Source organism: Dasypus novemcinctus, chromosome 9, assembly GCF_030445035.2.
Source record: "Dasypus novemcinctus isolate mDasNov1 chromosome 9, mDasNov1.1.hap2, whole genome shotgun sequence".
In the NCBI taxonomy this organism is placed as follows: domain Eukaryota; kingdom Metazoa; phylum Chordata; class Mammalia; order Cingulata; family Dasypodidae; genus Dasypus; species Dasypus novemcinctus.
Genome location: NC_080681.1, coordinates 107,640,451 through 107,663,469, shown reverse-complemented (window position 1 = coordinate 107,663,469; position 23,019 = coordinate 107,640,451). Strand labels below are relative to the sequence as shown.

At 55.2% G+C, this 23,019-nt stretch overlaps 1 protein-coding gene across 2 annotated transcripts; it reads right to left on the bottom strand.

The window, feature by feature from the left end:
- Nucleotides 1–1,625: 1,625 nt before the first annotated feature.
- FGR (FGR proto-oncogene, Src family tyrosine kinase) lies at nucleotides 1,626–22,724 on the bottom strand. Of its 2 annotated transcripts, none has more exons than XM_004455713.5 (12): nucleotides 22,539–22,724; nucleotides 13,709–13,941; nucleotides 13,054–13,156; nucleotides 12,129–12,227; nucleotides 8,171–8,274; nucleotides 7,770–7,919; nucleotides 6,299–6,454; nucleotides 6,031–6,210; nucleotides 5,434–5,510; nucleotides 5,034–5,187; nucleotides 4,194–4,325; nucleotides 1,626–4,088 (listed from the first exon to the last, which is right to left on the bottom strand). In XM_004455713.5, exons 2-12 carry the CDS (start codon nucleotides 13,926–13,928, stop codon nucleotides 3,880–3,882), a joined length of 1,584 nt encoding a protein of 527 aa, XP_004455770.1. In that variant the 5' UTR covers nucleotides 13,929–13,941; nucleotides 22,539–22,724; the 3' UTR covers nucleotides 1,626–3,879. The 2 variants fall into 2 exon arrangements, with proteins under 2 accessions (XP_004455770.1, XP_012379610.1); XM_012524156.4 differs by lacking the exon at nucleotides 22,539–22,724 and adding an exon at nucleotides 22,322–22,451.
- Nucleotides 22,725–23,019: the final 295 nt, after the last annotated feature.

Sequence of the window (23,019 nt, the reverse complement as noted above, 5' to 3'; positions counted from 1 at the left end):
CAGTTTTGGGTGTAGTACCCAGAATGGACACTAGAGGGAGAGTGAACATCACTGCAGCCTGTCCAGGTTTGGGGGTAAAGGATGGGGAAGAAAAGGGGTGGAACCTCAGACGCTGTACCTGGGAGGGAACTACGGCAGTGGATAGGAGGTCTAACCAGGTCTCTACTGGAGCACTGAGATGCTGGACAGACTCTCGTGCAATGGGTCCTGGATTCCCAGATTTCTGACTTTTCCAGGAACGTGGGAACCTGCCCCTTGGTTCTTCCCGCTCCTACCTTTTGTCTCCTGCCCACTGCTTTCTTCCTGACCCTCTGAACCTTCTTCCAGGCCTTATCTTCACCCTCAGCCCTCCCATACATAATTACCTCAACTTGCCTGAAAGAGCCTTGCTCCCCCATGCCTTTGCACATGCTATTCCCTCACTGGGTGATGCCTTCACCCTCTGCTGCTTCATCAGGCAGACTTTTCTTGCAAGAAACCTCCCTTGGCTCCCAAACTGAGCTTGCCCCTAAGTGTTCTAATTGTTAGCTGTTCAGCCCCTGGACAGGACTGACCTACAGGAGATGTCAGTTAAGGATGTGGAGTTAATCAGTGACAGTTCTTTTAAAGTCCAATCTTTCACGAGTATAACCCTGGACCCCCTGTCTGCACCCTGAGCCTGACTGGGTCGGTATCATCAAACAGGCAATGTGACAGTGGGTTGTATGTGTCAAGTGTGCCCCACGGGTTCAAATCCTTTCTCTTCCATCCAGCTATATGAACTTGGGTGAGTGCTGGAACCTCTCCGAGTCTTCCTTTCCTCTTCTGTAAACAGGGGGATAATCTCGCTTCTGCATTGCCTTCTGGCAAGGACCAAATTAGACGATGCATGTGAAACACCCAGCGTTAGACACTTAGGTGTCCCTCCCCCACCAGGAACTTGGAAATAAAATTGCCCTCTGAGTGTTAAACCAGTAAAATCCATGCATCACGGAGGAGAAGAACCAGGTGGGGGAGTGAATGAGGCGAGAGATGGTTTTGTAAACGAGCAACTGAAGAGTTTTGTGAACGGTGCAAACCGCAATCAAGGTGACCCGCCTGTAATCTCAGGGAGGCAGGGCGAGGATGTGATTGAAATTGAGAAAGCAGAGGCCTAATCAATTACATTGTGCTCTATCTGAAGGGAACAGAAGAATGTGCAGAAAAGGGGGTGCAAGGGAGAATTCCTCCAGCTACACTGGAGGGAGAGATGGGGAGCCAGTAGACACGGATTCCAGGCCAGAAGGCACTGGTCTCTGCTGAGGAGCAGGGAGGGGCCTGGTGAACTCCAGAATGGCTCACTGCCTGCTGGACCTTCCTTTAAATCAAACGGGTGTCTAGGTATCTATAGGGCAAACCAGAATATTCTATGCCCAGGAAAAGAGGGCAGAAACTAAGAGCACTGGTTTTGGATAAAGGCCTGGGTTCAAGTCCCTGCTCTGCCACTTAACATCCTGTAACCTTGGAAAAGCTAATTTACTTATCTGTACCTCAGTTTCTTCACCAGTAAAATGGGGATACACTAGCATTCTCCTCATAGGGTTCCATGAGGATTAAATGGCAGCCCTAAGCAGGGTGCCTGGTACAGAGAAACAATGGGTAAGTGGTAGTGATAAAAAGAGCTAACATTTATTGAGCATTTTATTGCCACTTTACAAATGAGGATATTGAGGCTTGAAGAGAGTAATAGCTTGCACAAAACCACCCCACAATGGAGTGGTGGAGGCAGAATTCACACCAGGCAGTACAGCTTAGAGCTGTGCTCTGATCTGCGTACTCCACAGTAGGTGGAAACACTGGCCTCTGGCTTGTACATCTAGCTCTTGTGAGTTTGGTTGGACAGAGATTATCCCCCTTGAAGAGGCTTAGACCCTAAGAATTTGAGTCCTCAGAGATGAGGCTCCCACCCCTGAGATGGCTTCTCTGAGCAGCCACTTCTCCTCTTTCCATCTTATTGCTCCCATTTGGCAACCCCAGCCCTGGGTTGGGCAGATGGCTGGGCATAGGGAACCCTCAATCTGTATTGGCTACCTTGTCCTCCTTTCCTTTAGGCCACTCAACTGGGGCGGTGTGGGGTTCCAGGGAATCTACCAGTAGCTGGAGGAGAAGAGTGGTGGAGGATCCCTCATCTGTACAGAGATTATCTCCTTCCAAAGCCTAAAGGCAGGGAGGTCTGGTGGAAAGAGCATGGGCTTCAGTGTGAGACCTGGGTTCAAATCCCAGCTCTGCCACATATAACTGTGTGACACTGTTATGTCATAGAGCCCCTGAACCTCAGTTTCCTCCTGTGTGCGGGGGGCTAACCATTGAACCAGGCTCAGGCCTGGGTTAAATGTAAAGATGTCTATAAACATGTTTGCATTCAGTAAACACCTAATAAATGAGGTGTTATTACTATTATTTCTCCCCAGTCTGACTGTATATTCCACCACGACAGGGACAGGATTTGCTCATGTTTCTGTTCCCAAGGTCCTGTATAGCAAAGGGTCCTTCATGGAGTCAAAGCTTAGTAACGGTTTGCTAGTTGCAGCAGTGGTTCCCAGCTCCCAGCTCCTTCCCCGGTCCATTCCCTTAGTCAACCAATCAGTCAACACACATTTCCTGAGCACCCATGGGAGAGGTAGGAATCCTCATTCCCGGCTCCTCCTGTTTCCACATGGAGGAACATCAGCTGCCAGAGTTTCTCAAAGGCGGTGTTATGAGCTAGGACAATTCTTCAAAGCACAGGCACATCGCAAGTTATTTAGCATCCCTGGTTCCTGCCCACTTAATGCCAGTAGCAGCCCTCAATTCTTGTGACAAAAACAAACAAACAAAACTGCCGGGTAGCTCACCAAAAGCCCCTTAAGGGGGCAAAGCTGCCCAAAGTGGGATCCACTGAGCTAGACTAACCCCTCAGGGCTCCCCTCCCCCCTCCCTTCTGTCCTCTTTTGGGAGATGTGCCACCTGCAGAAGGTCCACCGTGGTTCTCTCCCCTGCCCCTGTGTGGGGAGGCCAAGGTTGTCCCGTTGTGCCTCTGCTGAGTGGTAAATCTGCTTAAATCAGGGAAAGGACTTGCAGACCCTTTGGACACAGATCAAATGCCACCTCAGTAACAAAGGGAACATTTTGATCTCCAGTTGCTCATCTTCTGCATCTATCACTCAATTGATTCTAAACTCACCTGGGGACAAGCAGTGGGACTTTAGGCTATCCTAAAACTCCATACCGTGGGTGTCCTGTGCTCGGTAGTCATGGATACTCTCTCATCTCCCCCTCCTGCTCCCAACAGCCAAACCATCCCCTCCCACTGACCACCATTCCCCAACGGTAGGTTCTGGGGATTTTTGTGGCTCAAGGACCCATACTGTCATTTTCCTTTTTTACAAAATCAATAAACACACATATGTTTCAAAGAGGGTGCACTCTCAGCGGCCCTCTCCCTCAACCTTGGGCATGGACCCCAGTTCTGGAGCACAGTGTCCAGCCAGTCTGTCAGTCTTTGTAAGCGACAGACACAAGAGAACTGCAAGTGGGAGAGGAATTCTGTGGGCTCGGACGAGGGCAGGGCGACAAGAAGGTAGGAAAGCAAGGATTGGCAGGCGATAAGGAAGGAAAGGGATATGGAGTTTCATAAATAGATGAGGTCTGAGCACTGGGGAGAAGTGGGGTCTACGTGGGAAGGGGAAAAACAGTACTTGGTGCCAAAATGGGTGAGGGAGGAGCTCTGGGCCGCTCTTTGCTCCATCTGTAAAATAAGTGGATTGTCCTAGATCATGTCAGAGCATCCTGCCTGCTCGGACATGTTAGGACTCTGTAGAGCCCTGGGGATGGACAGGGGCTGGTAGACACCCCCAGAGAGGTGGCCAACGCCCAAGCAGGCTATGTCTCATCCCCAGGCTGGTACTGGGGTTCCGTGGAGGTAAAGTAGTCCTCTAGGAAGGACTGCAGGTATTCGAAGGTCGGCCTTTCCTCTGGGTCCAGACGCCAGGTCTGCTCCATTGCCTCGTACAGGGATGCAGGGCAGCTGGGGAGGCACGGCATGTGGTAGCCGTGCTCCACCTGTTCCAACACTTCCCGGCTGGTCATGCCTGGAGGGTGGGGCTCCATTAGTCAGGGGACCCGGCCCCTCCCAAAGCGGCAGCCAGGAGGAAGTCCTTCCCCCTGTCTACCCACCCTCCCCACCCTTGGCAAACCTGGGTAGGGGATTCGGCCCTTGCTGATGAATTCAGTGAGCAGGATCCCAAAAGACCACACATCTGACTTGATGGTGAATCTGCCATAGAGAGCAGCCTCTGGGGCTGTCCACTTGATGGGGAACTTGGCCCCTGGAGAGGTTGGGGGAGAAGGGAAAATAAGTGAGGGGAGTCCCTGGGAACAGCTGGGTTAAGAGAACGAGGTCTTTAGGATTGGGGACACTGAGGAAAGGGTCTCTAGGCATAAAAAAAAGGGCCCCATAACTGGCCAGTGCCTAACATAGTGCTGGGCATTTTGCAAACATTGTCGTAAGTCTCGTAATCACAACTAACGCTTATATAGCCTTTGCTATGTGCTGACCACTGTTTTAAGTGTTTTACTTGCACTAACTCATTTACCTCACAGAAAAACCCATGAGATAGATATTACTATTATTCCCATTTTATAAACAAGGAAAAGGAGGCATCGAGCTAATAGGTGGCTGGGATTCTTACCCAGGCCTTTTGGGTTCAGAGTCTGTCTCTCCATTAAGCATTCCCACAGTGCCTGTCACACTGTAGGTGCTTTGTAAGTATCTGTCGACTTACTGTTGTCTATTTTCATTTTACACATGAGAAAAGGCAGGCAGCTCACAGAGGTTAAGTGACTTGTCTAAGGCCACCTGGCTGGGTAAGTGGCTGAGGTAGGATTTGAACCTCAATTTGCCTCATTCCCTACAACATCAGCCTGGGCGAGTCCTGGATGGCCTGGGGCTGGGGAAGGTTGCTGAGCAGGCGGGGCCTCATAGCAGCCCCTCGGTCCCTTCGGGGTCTCTCGAGAGGTGGGGTGAGGCGAGGCACCTTGCCGGGGGTTGTACTCATCGTCCTTGATGAGGCGGGCCAGCCCAAAGTCCGCGATCTTGCACACCAGCCGCTCGGCCACCAGAATGTTGGCTGCGCGCAGGTCGCGGTGGATGTAGTTCATACGTTCCATGTAGGCCATGCCCGCGGCTACCTGCGGGGCCAAGGTGTGGGGAGTGGGATGGCCTGGTGAGCTAGAAGGACCTTCGGGAACCACTTGAAACTCATTTTCCGGATAGGGCGACCTGAGTCCAGAGAGAGGCAGTGCCCTGCCTCAGGTCCCACGGCTGATACAGTGGGCAAACCTGCATTTCCAGAGGGAGGCTGGGGGTTTGAGCACAGAGATTTGCAGGTTAATAGGAGGGGGCTCTGAGAGATAAAGGCTGCTGTCCTGGTTTACCTGGGCTGCCATGTCCACCAGTTGGGGCAGCTTCAAATCCTGGCCCTCGCGGTACTTGAGGAAATCCAGCAAGCTGCCTGGAGAGGGGAGAGCAGACAATCAGCAGCAAGGCCCCGCCCCCAGCCCCAGGCCCCGCCTCCTCCCGTGTGGCCCCGCCCCTAGCCACCACCCATCTTGTCTGGCGTGGCCACGCCCCCTGCCCCGGCCCTCTCGTTTAGAACCCCCCCATCCAGGCTTCCCCCAGAATGCCTCAACCACTCACCCAGCCAACTCTGCCTCAAGTCTCATTTCCTCTCCTCCGTCCCCCTGGCCACGCCCCACCCAGACTTGGCCTTCTGGTCACAGAGCCCACCTTTACCCGCCCAAGCCCCGCCCACCACCTGACCACACCCCCGCACCCGAGGCCACGCCCCAACCTAGACTCCGCCTCGCCGTACTTGGCCCCGCCCCCGCTTCCAGGTCCCACTCCTGCCTCCCCTACTCGGACTCCACGGGTTGTCCCCTCGCAACCGGGCTCCCGACCCCCGAGACGCCCTGCGTGACTTCGTCTCAAGTTCCCACTGCGTCCAGACTCCGCCCCCTGCCCCCGCCCCTCACCGTGGCACATGAACTCCGTCACGATGTAGATGGGCTCCTCCGACACCACTGCGTACAGCTGCACGAGCTTGTCGTGCCGCAGCAGCTTCATGATCTGCGCCTCCTCCAGGAAGTCTTTCGGGGACATGGTGCCCGGCTTCAGCGTCTTCACCGCCACCTTGGTGCAGCCGTTCCACGTCCCTGTCGAGCGGCGGGCGGCGCGTCAGTTGACCCGCTCCCTGCTAGCCCAGACCGTCGCCCCCGCCTCAGGCCCCGGGGACCTCCATACCCAGCCACACGTCCCCGAAGCAGCCGGTGCCCAGGCGGCGCTCGAGCGCGATGGAGCTGCGGCTGATCTCCCAGGCGTCCTTGGCCAGGCCCATCGTCTGCGGCCTTTCAGTGGCGCAGGCCACCGTGAGCAGGTGGCACAAGCCGTCGTTCACTTCTAGGGCAGGGGGAGGGAGGTCACGGGGGAGCCAGCTCGCCCCCCACCCTCCTCATCACACCCCAGTTCCTGTTCCAGCCCCGAGCTCAGTTCCCAGGAACTAGACCATAGGGGAGCTCACAGGTCAGGGTGGAAGGCCCACTGTGTCTGAGGACAAGATAGTTGGTGCCCAGGGAAGAGGGTGGCACCAAGAGGAAGATGTGATCCCTGGCAGGACTGGGGGCCTTCCCACAGTAGTGGCCTCCAGCTGGGCCTTGACTCATAAGATGGGATTCTGACAGGTGGAATGGAGGTTGGGCATTCCAGCAAAATGGACAGAAAGCCCACCCCTCCCCTGAACCTCATCCTGGGCCACCCAAGTAAGGCAGAAACCTGGCCATCGGCTCCCACCTTCCCCTCAGCCCCATAGGAAACCCTGCATCAAGTTAGACCTATTCTGCCTCCTTCCCAGCTTCAGGATCTTCTGCTTTTCTTTGACTCCACTGCCGCTGCTTTACTCTTGCCTGCACAGTGGTCACAGCCCGCTAATGGAACCCTCATCCTGCCTTGCCCCTGGTATCCAAGCTCCACCCAGGAGCCAGAGTATCTCCCCACGGTGCACGGTGCCTCTGTCATGCCGTGCTCAGGGCCTGGGATGGTCTGCAGGGCCGAGTCCTGGTGCCTAGGTGGGGCAGTCGAGGCCAGGTATTGTGTGGCCCCACCTGGTTTGCAGCACTCCTTTGCAGGTCCTTTTTCCTTGTCTCCATGCAGCTCCTTCCGCCTGGGGTTGGAGCCCCACCTTTCTGCATTAGCACAGCATTATTACAGTCTCCACGACTTAAAATCTGCATGCCTTGAATAAATTACTTAGCCTTCCTGTGTCTCAGATGAAGTTGCAATGATGATGGAAAGAATTATTACATGTAATGTGCTTAGACCAGTGCCCAGCACATAGCAAGGGCTCAGTGTGAATTGTCACTCCTGTTGTCTATCTCCCTGACCAGACTGTGAACTCCTTAAGGGAGGGGTCTGTTTCCCTAGATGTCCACAGCACAAATGCTCAAAAAGTTTCAACAGATCCAGGCCTTGAGGTGGGAAACTGGCCAATTCCTTGCTCAGGGATTAGGGGTACTGCTTGGCCATGGACATCCTCATGCTTCAGTTTCGTCATTAATCACCCAGAGCAGGATTCTGGGCTGGAGCCCTGCCACTGCTGGCTACTACTGCTTTGGGAGACCCTTCCTTCCTCGGGGTCTCTGTCTCCCCATCTGGGCAACAGGTCAGCTGCTTGGTTCAGGTATCTGAAGCCCCCGCCAGCCCAAGAGCCTGCCCTCACCAGCATAGTGCTGGACCAGCTCCTGCACAGAGTCAAACTGGGCCCGCGTGGTGATGTAGTAGCCGCCCGTGTCCAGTTTGCGGATCTTGTAATGCTTCACGTGATCGCCTTTAGCCTGGTCCCAATCCCGGATGGACAGGGAGTAGGCTCCTGTGGGGAAAGGGCATCTTAGGGCCTGCTTCCCTCCCCTCTCCCACTCTGGGAGCCAGGAGAGGCCCAAGAGGCTGGGGACTCTGAAGTCCAACGGCCACCCATCCCAGCCTTAGCTCTGCCCCTCGAACCCTGTCCCAGTTTTGGCTCTGCCGCCAAGCCCAGCCCCTGTCTTGACCTGATCCAAACCCCACTCTAATATCTGGGTCTCCTGGTTTCCCCTTGGGGCCTTGAGTGGGTACTGCTCCCACCTTTGGTGGTCTCACTCTCCCGAAGGAGAAAGGCCCCCCGGGGGTTGCCCGGGGACAGCAGCTGCCTCTCCGCATCCTTCCGGCTGATCTTTCCAAAGTACCACCTGTTGGGAAGGGCCGACAAGAATCAGATACACCTTGTTCAAATCTCAAGTCAGCCTTCTGGACAAAGTCACCTCAGCAGCCAAGCCTCCATTTCCTCGCCTGTAAAATGGGGCTCACACACCTGTCTGGCAGCCTGGTCGGGAGCATCACAGAGAAGGGGAACATAAAATGCCAGGCACACAGTAGGTGCCCAATAAATAGATTAGGTTTCTCCTCTCCACTCTCTGGGTTTCTCTTGTGTTGAAATTGCAAGAAGAGAACCCAGTCACCAGAGATCTCATTAAGGTGCCATGAGTCCTTTAGTCCATCTAACTTCACCCTTCCATGCGCCTATTTTACAGATGAGGCACTTGAGGCTCAGAGAGGGTAAGTGGCCTGCCCACAAGGTAAGCTCCTGAGGTCTACCTAAAATCCTTTGCAGCCCACTCTAGTACTTTTTCCACCACCCCAGGCAATCGTTCTGACCCCTCCCCCCACCCCACCTTCCAACCCTTTCCTCCTTTGGCATCCGGGTCAACACCCTCTTCCCCTTCTCCTCCTACCCCTCTGGCTGCCCCTGCTCAGCTCCGACTGCTGCTTTCCTTAACCTTCTCTCTACATTTCTGATGTTGGCCTAAGACTCAACTTCAACCTCAGGTCTCCCACTCTTGCTCTCTCTTGGGGATTTTTTCTGGGAGTGCATTGCAACCCTAAACTAACTGTGTAAGTACGTGAGGCGAGTCGAAGTGACCACGGGCACCATAGCAGACTCATGTCATTTGATCGCTAAGTTGGCCCATGACCACCTTGGACAGAATTAAAAGGAGCATAATTTCCGAGTCCGGGGAGGTGGCCGTCTCAGTGAACCCTGGGCTGGTTTGTCTACACCTGGAGCAGCAGGCACTGTTTGGGGAGCTGGGGGAGGCATTGGCAAGTGGAGAGTCCGTGTGGGCTGCCAGGATGGGGAAGGAATGGCTGTGGAAGGACTGTGGCGCGAGGTCATATTCCCAAGGTTTTTCAAAGCCACGAGCCCTGCCCTCACCCCCACCCCCACCCATGACATTAGCTACTTCCTTAACAAGTAGTATAATAAGAAATATAATAACAACAGGCTGTGTTCTATTACATATATTTAGTCATTTATTTCTCAAAATAATGCTGTGAGGTAGGCACTATTGTTACCCACCCCATTAAAGAGATGAGGAAATCAAGATACATAGTGGTTAAACTATTGTTATCCCCGTCGCCCCATTAAAGAGATGAGGAAATCAAGATATGTAGTGGTTAAGCAGCTTGTCCGAGGCCTCAGGGCTCTCGAGCTGTGTAGCCAGAATAGGAACCCAAGCTGTCTGCTCTAGGGCCTGCGTTTTCAACCACGACACTGCACTGGGAGCCTCTCAGATGCACAAACACGAACCTCCCCGCAAACCATTACCAGGCCGCTCTCCTCCCTGTCTCCTGCCACACTCCCCCGGCTACCGCCTCCTCTCACTGGAGCTCTGGACCGCACCCAGCTCCCACCCAAAAGCCCCCACCTGCAACTTCTCCCCACCAACCTCTAGCCGTGACCACACGTCTGCGTTCTAAGGCAACGGTTCTAAGCCCTATCTGGCCAACATTCTGCTGCATCTCTCACCTTCCCTTCACTTGAGAAAGTAAGCACTTCACACCCGAGCCTTCACTTCCTCACCTCCCAGGGGGCCGCTGCTGCCTGGCCTCCACCTCCACTGTGCACTGGAGGTATCTCTCACCAAAGCCATCCCCTCTGCCAGGTCCAGGGGCCTGCAGCCTCTGACATTCCCTCTCTTCTTCCTGAAACCTCCCCTCTGCCATCTCGACTTGTTCTGATTGGGCCTCACCTGGTTTTCCTCCTCCTGCTCCTTCAAGGAAGGACAGCTTTCCCCAAAGTTAGATCCTAGGGCCAATCTCTTTCCCACTCTTCTCCTTCCTCCTTCACCCTGCCATGCAGCGTCAATTATCTCCACTCTGCTAGGTCCCAAATTTCCATCAGCCAGGTATGCCCTCTGCAAGGGGCCATAGCAAACATACCAGGAGCCTCAGTGCCAGTCAGGAAAAGGCACCCCTTCCTCTGGGCTAATTCAGGGCCTCGCTTGCCATGGGCTGGGCACCCTCATACCAAGCACCACCTGCCCAGCCACTGGACAGCCCTGTCCTCCGAGCTTTGGGTCATATATCTCATTGTCCTTCCCCAGGAACCTCACAGCCCAACATGTTCCTCCCAGAACATCAGACCTGGACCTGCTGCTGTATTCCCCACCTCACCAAACGGCACCATCACCCACTCAGGTGCCCCAGAAGACTTTGAGTCACCCTTGATTCTTTCCCCTGCCCAGAGCCCCATAGCAGATCAGTTGCTAGGTCCTGGTGATTCCCATTCAGCATAGTCTCCCTGATCCTTTCTTTTCCCCAGAATGTGTGTGTGTATGTGAGGATAGTTAAGAAAACTTTAAGGGGCCTCAGATTCCTCATCTGTAAAATGGGGAAAAGCGTAATATCAATAGCATTGTTGTGAGAACCAAATGAACCAAGGTAGGTAAAAGCCTGTTGTGGTATCTCACATAGAGGAAGGTGGTCCATGAAAGGCAATTCCGGAAAGCAGAAGGCCCTGGGTTTGCAACCTGGGACCTCCTTGTGAAGGCAGGCTCGCCTGCACACTGCGGAGCGCTGCCTGGCCCGGAAGCACTGCCTGGCCTGCAGACACCGCAGAAAGCTCACTCGGCAAGGTGACACAACCAAAGGGAGACAAAGCAAGAACACAGAAGAGCGTGCAGTGAATGGACACAAGAGCAGACAGCAAGCAAAGCCGCAAAGGGGGAGGGGAAATAAAATAAATAATAACTACAGATACAGAAGAATGCATGGCGAATGGACACAGACAGCAGACAGCACACACAAAAAAACAAAACAAAACTGGGAAGCGGACTTGGCCTAGTAGTTAGGGCGTCCGTCTACCACATGGGAGGTCCGCAGTTCAAACCCCGGGCCTCCTTGACCTGTGTGGAGCTGGCCCATGCACAGTGCTGATGTGTGCAAGGAGTTCCATGCCACACAGGGGTGTCCCCACTTAGGAGAGCCCCACGCGCAAAGAGTGCGCCCCGTAAGGAGAGCCGCCCAGCGCGAAGGAAAGTGCAGCCTGCCCAGGAATGGCGCTGCACACGCGGAGAGCTGACACAACAAGATGCCGCAACAAAAAGAAAGACAGATTCCTGCGCCACTGACAACAACAGAGGCAGACAAAGAAGAACACATAGCAAAGAGACACAGAGAACAGACAACTGAGGGGGGAAGGGGCGGGAAATAAGTAAAATAAATAAATCTTTAAAAAATAATAATAATACCCACACGGTGGGGGAGAATTAAAAAAAAAAGAGGGTCAATTCCCTGCTCCCTTAGGAGAATGGATCCTAAGGGAAGCCCCCTGGCATTTGGTTAGCACTTTACAACTTTTAAAGCTCATACATGCCTATCACTGATATGCACAATGGTTAGCAAATGCGGTCAGACTTTATGGTTCAAGCTGATTGCACCTACTTTACAGCCATATGAACTTGGGCAGGTTATGTAGTCTCTCTGTGCCTCACTTGCCTCATTTGTAAAATGTGATAACAGTTTCTAACTCATTAAATGAGTTAATACATGAAAGCATGTTCAACAGTGCCCAGAACATAGCACATGCTTGATAAGTATCTATCTATCTATCTATCCATGATCTTTTATTCTTGCAACCTTACAAAATTATAGATAAGGAGACCAAGGCTCAGAGAGGAGCAGTGACTTGCCCAAGAGGTGGCGGTGGAGCCTGGATTCCAGGCTCCTATCCACAGAGCTGGATTTCCCCCCAGCCCCTACTCACTCTTCAGCCTGGATGGAGTCCACAGGGGCCACGTAATTGCTGGGAATGTAACCAGTGTGTCCAGAGCTGAGGGACCGAGCCTCCCACCAGTCACCTTCCCTGCAGGCACAGAGCAGGGGACTTGTCAGTGGCAGCCCGAGTCCTTGGTGCACCCCAGGCCAAGCAGAACCATGCAGAGGGTTGGATGGAGACTGACCCTGCCAACCTTCACCTTGGAAACACACACACAGACACATGCGCACACACCAGGGACTTGCATCTGCTTTGTCACAGCCACCGTAGCTGTCCTAGAAGGGCATCTCCCTGTGTTAGGGAGATGTTTGGGGACATCTGAGCCTTCTGGCTTCCTCCTCTCGTTTTTTTGCTGGTCTCGGCTTCAGGGATACAGTGGAGGCAACTAAGTCACTTTCCCCCTGAAAACTCCCAATGGCTACATGTTTCCTTCTGAATAAAATCCAGACCCCTCACCATGGCTAAAAAGTCCTGTAGATCTGCTCCCACCCACCTCTCCAGCCTCTGCTCTCTGTCTTCCACCTCGCTCTATGATCTGCCTAGACTGAACCACTTGGTGGCTTCTAGAAGTCATCATTCATTCTCATACTCTCTCACTATTTCTCTTTTCTCACCTCTTCTTTCAATATCTAGTCATCTTTCCAGTCTCAGTTTAGAAATCACCTCCTCCAGGAAGCCTCCCATGATGACCACACCCTGGAAACCACATTCAGTGACTCTCTCTGCCCACGGTTCCTCATGCCCCACGCCCCATGCACACATGTACTAGCAATTACCCAGGGTTGCTTTTGTCATAAGTCTGGCTTCCCTGCTAGGCTGGGAGCTTTCTGAGGACGGGGCCCAGGTAGGATTCCTCGTCAGGTCCTGCTGCCAGTCCAGACCATGTCCTGAGCCGGGTAGCCTGGTCACTTACGTATTGTTCAGGATGTGGAACTTCTCGCCCTTGGTGAAGGTGAGGTCATCCTCTGTCCGGGCCTCATAGTCATACAAGGCGATGAACAGGGTCACCCCTGTGCCTGTCAGAGTCAGGGCCACTCAGCAGGGTAGAGCACGGGACAGGGGGCACCAAGGGGGCTGCACCCGCAGAGTCCTTTCCCCGGCCAGGTGCTGTGCCCTCCCACTGCTTCAGTGCCCCGGTTCCCAAAGGCCTCTGGGGTCTGGCAGATTTCTGACTCGGGCCTCACAGCTTGGCCCCTCCATGGAATTAGGACACACACCTTCAAGCCCATCCTTCCCACCCTGGGAGGTCTTTCCACCTGGGAGACACACCCAAGAGGGCAAGAGGTTCTCCTCACCACCTGCACCTGACGTCTGGACACCCTCTTAGCCTGGAGGCCCCTCAGAACAGAGTTATGTCCCCCAACTCAGACTGGGGTTTCTGTGGGTAGGCCTGTCCATAACCCCGAGGCTGTGCGCCCCTCTGGAGGGCCCCTATGAGGACTGTGTCACCCACCTCACACTGGGGGCTCCTAAGGACAAGACCACAGCCCTTCCTCCCCCAGTTCTTTCCAGGGTCCAGACAGCACCTCCTCCAGCATCACGCCCCGACCCCAGCCTCCTGGACTCACCTGAGATGCCCCTGATGGTGCCCCCATCGAGGAAGGCAGGGCTGGTGGGCTGAGGGGTAAAGTTGCCGTAGTGGGGGGTTGGGGCAAAGGAGGACACAGGCCGGGCCTGGGTGGGTTCCGGGCCGTAGCGATCTGCAGCCCCGAAGCCCCTGCTGTCCCCTTCCAGATCAACATCCTCCTTGGGCCCCAGCTCCACCTTCTTGCAGAACACACAGCCCATTCCAGGTGCCCTGCTACAGAACGGAGGCACGCCTCACTCAGGGGCCCTTAGATGTCCCACCCGTTCCCAGGCACTCACACAGACTTGTACGGACACACATGCACACACACTCAGAGGGCAGCGTCTCCTCTCAGCCCTGGTGGGGGTCCTGCTGGGGGGAAAAACAGGTAGGGCAGGGCCTTAGTGGGTTTGGAGGGGAGAGAGTCTGTGTATCTTCAGTCCTTCTCTGCCCATCTGCTGAGGCTCCAGCTCTGTGGCTGCTTTTCTACACCGGGGCCTTGCTGAGTTTATAGATTTTGCCTCCGATTGCTTTGATCTGCTGTGTTTCTGCGACTCCTTCAGTGTGTTTGTGGGTGTGCGCCTTTTGTATTATTCCTAAGAAGGTGTGAGTTTGCTTGTGGGTGTGGGTCTCCGTGTGAGTGTATGTACAGTCCATGTGAATGTCTGGCCTGTGTGTGCAAGTCTCGGGGCGTGTGTAGGGCTCTGTGTGTGTGAATGTCTATGAGTGTGTGAGTCTGTACATATCTCTGTGTGTGCGAGGGTGTCTCTGTGTGGACAGTTCCACGACTGTGTGCCTACCTCTGGAGGGTTTGTGCCTGTCTCTGTGTGTGTACCTGTGTGTGTTACATGTGCCTACCGCTGTGCATATGTGCGTCTCTCTGTTTGTGTATTTGCATGTCTGTGTTATATGTGTGTGTTCGTGTGTGTGTGTGAAGGCTGTGTGCCTGCACCTGGAAATTTCCTGCAGAGGGGGATCAAGGCCATTTCCCCTTGTGGGTCCAGCCTCTGGCCTCTCAAGCTGCCTCATTCTGGCTCCCCCCATCTGTTACCTAGCAACAGGGCCTGTGTAGGAAGAGGGGGCTGTGAGGCGCTTTGGGGCCTGGGAAGGCCACCCCCACCCTTATTTTTGACCCTGACAGCCCTCAGCCCCCACTCCCCCAACTCAACCCCCCAGCCCCTACTCCTGGGTCAGTGGGGCCACAGCGTGGCCCACGGGAGGGGCCAGAAACCTTTGGGCGAGACAGAAGGACATGGAGGACGAAGGCCCTGCCAACGTTCCTGCCCCCCTCAGGAAGCCAGAGGGCCTTGGCTCGGCCTCGGCATGGCTCCTGCCCTCACTCTCCAGCCCACGACCCCTGGCACACTTACACAACACTCCCAACAATCACTTGCATGAGTGTGCTCGCCGCCACCGCTCACGCCAACACAAGCCAGCTCTCGCAGCAGTCCAAGCTCTGACGCAGTGGCACGAACATGGACACACGCACGCCGGCCACTCTCAGGCGCACAGACCTGTACGCTCCCTCCTTTTTGTGTGTTAGACACAGCTCTCCGGATTTCTGTCGAGCTATGCTCAGTTCCTTCACAGACCCCCAGTTACTGTCTCCTAAAGGCAAGCCCCTCCCCTGGACCCTGCCTCGGCCTGCAGCCGGGGCTTCATGAAACCCAGGCAGCCCTGGGGAGCACCTGCCCCAGAGCTCACACCAGGGAAAGGCCCGGGCTGGGAGCTGGAGCCACCAGGGCTGTTGGAGAGCCCCCCGGATGAACCAAGCCTTTCCTGGCAGATGGTCCTTTAAGCGAAAGAGCAGCCTGGACATTGAGCAAGAGCCCCCCCACCCCGAAACTGCCGTTGCAACACGTAGAGAGGAACTAGCTGGGGAGAGAGCTCGGTTTCCTAAGATGTGAGCCGAGTGGAGAGTTGTGGGGTGGGGTGAACCCAGTGAACCCTGCTTTCCCCCAGAGGGGCCTGTGGGCCCTGGGGACAGGGGCCCTCGCCTTGCCTCTCTGGACTCCCAAGTCCAGTTCCCCTGATGGCTAGCTTCCTCTTTGTTCTGTGGCCTTCCCCTCTTGCCCAGCAGCTCTCACCTCTTCCAGGAAGCCTTCCTGGATCCACCAGGTCCAGTTGCCTGGCCACGGCTGTTACATCAGTGCCCTGACCCCCACCCTGGTACCACCGGCTCTGCTCACCTCTCACCCTTCGCTGTAACTGTTCTCCCATGTACGTGTGTGGGGGGGTGGGGGGTGGGGGGAATACCACACGTGGAGTGAACTGTGAGCTCTGAGGTGGACTGTGGTGAGAGGGCTGCCTGAAATAGCCCCACTGCTGAGGTCTTCACCCCAAAAGCCATCCCTCTCCTTGGGGTGAAACCACCGTGTCTGAAGGACCCAGAACAGAGCAGAGCTGAGAAGGCCCAGGGGAGGGGGTGGAGGTGGGAAGGGGGGCACGGAAGGCCCAGCTGAGAGGAGACGGGGTTAAGGACACGAGAGCTCCGGGTGAGCAGGGGGTCTTCCACAGGGAGACACACACCCCTCCACACGGCACACACGCCCACACCCAGATCCATATGGCCACCCCTCACGTTGTTGGACACACACCTTGCTTGGCTACACACCTCCCCTCACGTACAGAAAATCCGAGCTCCTCTGTACAGATTCACAGACACATCTTCAAGCAGACCCACACGCCCCTACGACACAGACCTCCAGCCCTTATCCATCTGCACAAAGACACACACACACACAGCCTTTCCACAAGAACAGCAGATACTGAATTTACAGCACATACTATCTGCCAGGTACTGCGCTGGGCATATCGTACACATATGACCTCACTTTATCATCACAACAAACCTATGAGGTCAACAGTACTTTTACTGAAGAGGAAACTGAGGCATGGAGAGGTTTAGAAACTTGTCCAAGGTCACGCAGATGCTGCATCCTGGCATTTGGCCCCATAGTCTGAGCTCTCAACCAATTCTCTCCACTGCTTGCCGCAGACAGGGAGAGTTGCAGCCAATCCTGCAAGCGTGCCCAGAGGCAGAGTCCCCACAGAGACGCACCCGCACAAATCCACACAGACACGCACCTATCTACACAAACATGGATACCACAACCCTTCCCCCTGAACAGACCGCACAGAGATCCCCTCTGTAGGACACAAACTCACACAACCTCTACACACACGCAGCTATATTGTTGTCGCTTCCAACACTTGCCAAGTACATATTTCTCTATCAGCTGAATCCTGCGAGCCTGGAATGGGGGTGGGGGTAGGGGTGGAGGTGGGGTGCGAGACTGTCAGCCTCTGAAAAGGAGGCAGGGTCCTCTGTGGGTTGAGGAAGAGCCCTGGTAGGGCACTCCCAGGCTTGGTGGGGGCCAAAGGTCCAGGTTGGGCCTGGCTCTCTGGGGACCGGCCATGCTGCGGGAGTCAGGGGATGTGGGGTGCAGGGTCTGGCATCTGCACAGTCTGGAGCAGTGAGGCAGCCACACTGAATAAGTCCATGCTCATGCAGCACTGTCGGGACAGAGTGATGCAGACAGAGACAAAGAAGAGGCAGAGAGAGAAAGGGAAATAGAAAGATAGTGACAAAGACAAAAAGATGGAGAGAGCCAGAAGGAGGAGACAGGGACAGAGACAGCCCAGCGAGCTGGCAAACTGGCTCACAGGAAAAAAGCCCTGAGTGGTAACTTTGTACCCTTTGTTGATTTCTGTGGTGTAAATATTCCCGCCATGGCTGATTTGGAGCTACTGAAATGACTTCACTGAAGGCTGGCCTGGAAGAAGAGCCGAATCAGCTCTCCTGGGCCTGGACTGGCCATCTCGACTCCAGCACATCTGCCAGAAAGAAACAGAGACAAAGCGATAGAGAGACAGACATGAGAGCTGGAGAGAAAGGCAGAGATGGGGAGAAAGAGGGAAGAGTTGGAGACAGAACTAAAGAGACAAAGACAAAAAGAGAAAGCGCGCGCGAGAGAGCCAGAACGAGCTGGGTGGGTCCTCTCTGCTCAACCATCTACGTGCAAACAGCTCCCAGGACGCTTCCTCGGCTCTGTGCTCTGATCCCAGCCACTCACCACCAGTTCTGTGGAGCAAAAGTTGATTTCCTAGAAGTCTGGGTGGCAATATCAGTGAAAAACATGCTACTTGAGTGAAATAAGTCACGCACAAAGGACAGATATGGTATGAGCTCACTGATATGAAATAATCAGAAGAAGCAAATCCATAGAGTCAGACCCTAGAATCCAGGTTACCACGGGCCAGGGTGGAGGTAGGGAAGGGGGCGTTAATGCTTAACCTGTACAGCATTTCTGTTTGAGGTGATGGAAAAGTTTGGTTACTGGGCGCTGGAGATGGGAGTACAACGTTGTGAATATAATTAACAGCACCGTGAATTATATAATTTAATGTGGTTAAAAGGGGAAACTTTAGGTTGAATATATGTGAGTAGAATAAAAGTTTTAAAAAACCATAAATCTGTACAACACAAACAGGAAGCCTTAATGTAAACCATGGACTATAGTTAATAGTACAATTATATTAATATTCTTTCATCAGTTGTAACAAATGTACAGCATTCGTGCAAGGCGTTAATATAATAATAGGGGATTCTAAGGGGACTTTGTATTTTCTGCAGGATGCTTCTGTAAACCTACAACTTCTCTAAAAAAAAAAAGTGCTAATTTATTAAACACATTCTCCGTGCCTGGCATTGTGCCAAGCAATTCCCATGCTTGATCTCATTTACTAACCCTAGGAGGTGGGTTTATTATTACCCCTATATTCAGATGAGGGAACTGAGGCATGGAGATGCCAAGTAACTTGCCCAAGATTAGATGGTGAGTAAGCAAGAGCTAAAATGCAACCCCAGTCAATTTGGTTCCAAAGTCTAACTCAAGCACTATTCTATTTTATATTTCTAGTGGAAGCAATATCTGTTGCTCTGTTCCTTAATGAGCACCTACTGTGTGCCAAGTCCTATACTGCTCTATGTGAACAAATTCCCTAAATTCTCATTAGAGCCCAGAGAGGGAAACGACCTGCCCAGGGTCTCCCAGGCAATCACTGACCTTTATAGTCCTAGAGTCTGAACCCAGGCTTCTCTTTCCTCAGAGCTGAACTCGGCTGCCTGCTGATACCAGAAAGGGAGCAGCTGGGAGTGACCACAAGAGTTCTGGTACTGTAGGGACTTGGGTCTGGTTTATGAGTCTGTGTCTTGAATATCTGGTTGACAGGTGTCAGCTGAGTCCCATCACGGTCAAAAGCAGGTTGTAGTGTGCAGGTCTGAGGCCCAGCCCTGGACAATGGTGCCACCCCTTTGAGCTTCTCCCAGGCAGTCCTGCCCCAGCTCTGTTCTTTATTAGCTCTGTTCTTTATTAACTTGAACGAATGACATCAGCCCTCTGAGCCTCAATTTTTGCATCTGCACCTTCTGGACAGAGCTGTTGGGAGGGCTTGATGAGATGTGGCTCTGGCCCAGTGTGCAGTGGCCAAGTGAGGCTGAGAATCACAAGCAGCACAGCTAGAATGTCCCCCCGGGCTCATTCATCAGTCCACCCGCCTCGTGTGTGTGTATGTGTGTGCGTGCGCACCCGGTGGGAGGAGTGACTTGCCCGAGGTTACACAGCCAGACAGGAGATTCAAAGCCAGGACAATGAACTCAGGTCCAGAGTTCTGTTCCCAGCACTGCGGCTGTGTACTCCTAAGCCTGTGCTCTCCCTGACTGGTGAATGCCATCCTGTCTACCCGGCCTCTGGCCAAGTGAGCACACCATCCCTGCCATATGGCAGCTGGCCACCCAGCAGGGAGCCTGCTTCCCACCACCCAAGCAGAAGGCCCTACCCTACCCTGACATAGGAGCCCAGGCCCACCCATCTTTTCTCAAGGTCCACATTTTCCAGAGCTGTGTCAGCGCATTACTGTGTCTGTGAGATCTGAAGGCAGATTTGGGCTCAAATTCTACCCTGCCTGCCAGCTATTTGAGATCTTGGGCAAGGCACGTCACTGTTCTGAGATACAGTTGCTTTGCCTGTCAAGTAGAAATACAGATCTCCACCTCATGGGGTTTCTTCTGTGCTTTAAGTGCAGTCAAACCCCTGAAAGCACCGGGCACATATAGGTGCTCAATGAACTTTTACTTCCCCTCCTTTCCCTTAAGGAAGGCCCCTCTAAGGCCAGGCTGGGCAGGGCTGAGAAGAAAGAGAAGTTCTCAGGGTGAAGTGGGGAAGGCTGAGTTGGCCCAGCTGCCTGGGGGATTTCACCAAAAGGGAACTGGGACTCGGGGCAGCCGCAGGAAACCACCATCCTGCAAGAGTTCCGGCTTCTCCTCAGGGTTCTGGGCTTGGTCAGGAGGCAGGCCAGGGCTGGCGGAGCGGAGGCAAGGCTAAGGCCTGCGGGCTACCCCACCCCTCACTAAGACCTGCCCTCCTGATCAAGGGTCCTCTCACTGACACCCCCCACCCCTCACTGAACCGCTTACTGAGCCCGCATCCCCCTTACTCAGGTCCCCACCTCTCATCGAACCTCCATCTCCCTCAACACCATCCTCTCTGGAGGCCTCACAACCTCCCACCCCCGAATGTCCAAAGGCCCTAGTTTAGGAAGGCCACAGTCTGCGCTTACTGCCCTGGTAAGGCCGGGTGTGTGTGAGTCAGGGTTGGGGGACAGGGGTGCCTTTATGTGCCATGCCGGCTTTTCCCTCCACATGGTCCTGAAGGTACCAGCTGGGTTTTCTCCACTTCTTGGGGGTAAAAGTAGTTTCCCATCTGTCTCTGAAAACCCTCAAAAACAGGCATCTTCAGCTCCCACCTGGCCTGGGACTCAGAGTTCTCAGGAGATGGGAGCCATGGATGGTCTGGGGAAGCTGAGGAGTTAAGAGTTTAGATTCCACAGTGTGGCCGGACAGGAAGTCCCCTTGCCAGTTCTGGAGGGCATTCTTCCCTCTCCCACCTGAGGTCAGCCCAGTTTGCTCTGTTCAGGAAGAGCCCTCACTCCTCCCCCCACCCCCACCCTGGCTCTGGGGTCTCCTACCCAGCCCCCCAGAGTCTGACCACTTCCTTTGCCACATGGGCCCCAGGTGGCTGCAGAGAACTCCCAAACACCCACACAAGCTCACTCACACACTCATGCTCATTTGCTCAAAGCCCAAATCCAATTCACACTCTCACGCCCTCACTCGCAGCTTCACAGCCCCTGGGAAGCAGGGGAGAGCACTGAAACACATGATCCCCAGAGCTCCCTCTGCCCACTCCACGTCCACCCACACCCCTCTCTGGAGGGCTACGTGGGACTTGGCAAGGATGAGGTGGGGACTCCTTCCTCACATCAGCGGCAAAATGCCCTGGAGTTGGTTCCAGACTGCTGGCCCTGTCAGCTATTGCCTCCCAAATCTCCATCTCCCCATCTGTGGAGGGGGAGCACAGCCCTGCTCTCCCACCCACCACCAGGGAGAGACGCCAGGGCCTCGGGCTCCCTGAGAGACGACAGGACCGAGGGGGTGGCCAACCGGGTGTGGGGGCAGACTTCACACCGTGGGCCCTCAACAAATCCCCAGACATTTATTTACTGATTAGACACCAACTGTATGCTGGTGCTTGTTTTGGCCCTGTTAGTGAGACCCAGCCTTCCAGGACCACCTCCGTGCTTTCCAGAAGGCACAGGAGAGGCTACCTGGGTCAGAAAGCATTTAAGCCCTCCAGAATATTCAGCTCAAAACTGCTTTCTGCACCCCTTTCTCATGAATTTGAGTGTAGGGGTAGAGATCATTTCTCCCCATTGTTCAAATGACCAAAGTGGGACCCAGAGAAGCCGTGTAATTTGCTCAGAGTCACACAGCAATTAAGGGCCCAGTCTGGCCAAGGACCCAGGTCTCTGCGACTGCAGGTTTCCTGCTCCAGGATCCCAGGACACTGAGCATCACCGCCTCACCCCTCTGCGGGACAGCCCGCCCCTCCCCGAGGGCCCAGAAGTCGGGAGGTGGGGAGAACCGAATAGGGTTGCAGCAAGAGCAGCTTTCGCCCAGCGCCCGGCTCTGCCGCTCCTCCTCGGCGTTGCCATGGAGACAGCCCCTCCGGGCAATCACGGTCAAAAGCAGGATTTCCGTCGGGGCGGCCAGCAATTCCCGGATCCCGAGCGGAACGCGGACGCAGGCCGCCAGCGCGCGAGGGGAGGGTACCCAGAGGGGCCTGGCCTCGCCGAGGGCGGGGACTTCCCCAGGAAGCGGGGACCCACGCCTTAGAGCCCAGAGGAGTCCCTTCGCGGTCCCAGGCCCCCCCCACCAGCGTGGGGAGGGGGGGGGCTTCATTCGTGCCCCCCCTCCTCTCCCGGCTGCAGGCCTCACCCCGGGCTTCTGTCCATTGGTGCCGTGCATTCTGTGCGCCCCAGAAATGGTTCGCCTTGACCCTGCTTCCCGCAAACTCCCTCGCCTGATCCTCCCAGTGCCCGCACCTAGTTGCCCTTCACTACATCACCCACATTCTTACTCTCAAGGTCTCCTCTGTTCCCGACCCCCCAGACTATTCTGGGGTCCGTTTAGTCCCTATGCCCCGACTCTCAGCCCCGTTTCCAAATTCGCTCAAACTCACTCTGCAGGTCCCCTCCGTTTTCCCCACCAGACCTTTCAGGGACTCCTTTCAGGCCACAGGCTCAGACTCCCTCAGCCCCCTGCCCAGGTCTCCTGAGTGCTCCTCAGCCCCTTCCCGGAGCGGGGCCCCGGGGGTGCAGCTCCCCTCCGCTCTGCTCCAGGTGACCTCACCCCCAGCCGCTTCTCCCAGGGCCGGGGCGGGCCGGGGGCGGGGCACGGCGCGGCCCATCCCAGCCCCCCGCCTGCCTACCTGGTCCCGGGGGAGGCCGCTAGTGCCCGACCCCGGGGCGATCCCGCGGGGCTCCCGGCAGCAGTGCGTGCCGACGCGGGGCAGGACCTGGGGCCTGACCGCCTCGCCAGCCGGGCGCTCTGCGCTGGGAGGAGGAAGCCGCCTCGGACTTCTCTTCTTGCCGCGGTGGCGGCGGCGGCGGGGAGAACTCTCAGTCACGCCCCAGCCCCGAACCAGCTGCCCGCAGGGAGGAGGGGCCCTCAAATCCCAGGCCCGCCCGCCCCCACTTCCCACCTCCCCCGCGTTCCCGGGGGTCGGCTCTCCCAGCCCTGCACCCCAGCCGCGTCTCCCACCTGAGCCCCCTAGCACCGCCTATCCCAAAGACCCCCTCCAAGGCGGCGGGTTCCTCATCCCCCGCAGCACCTGTTTTCCTAGAATCATTGGATTTGTGGGTAGGAAGCACTCTTCTCTATCACTGAAGACACGGCCCCTTTCACAGCTG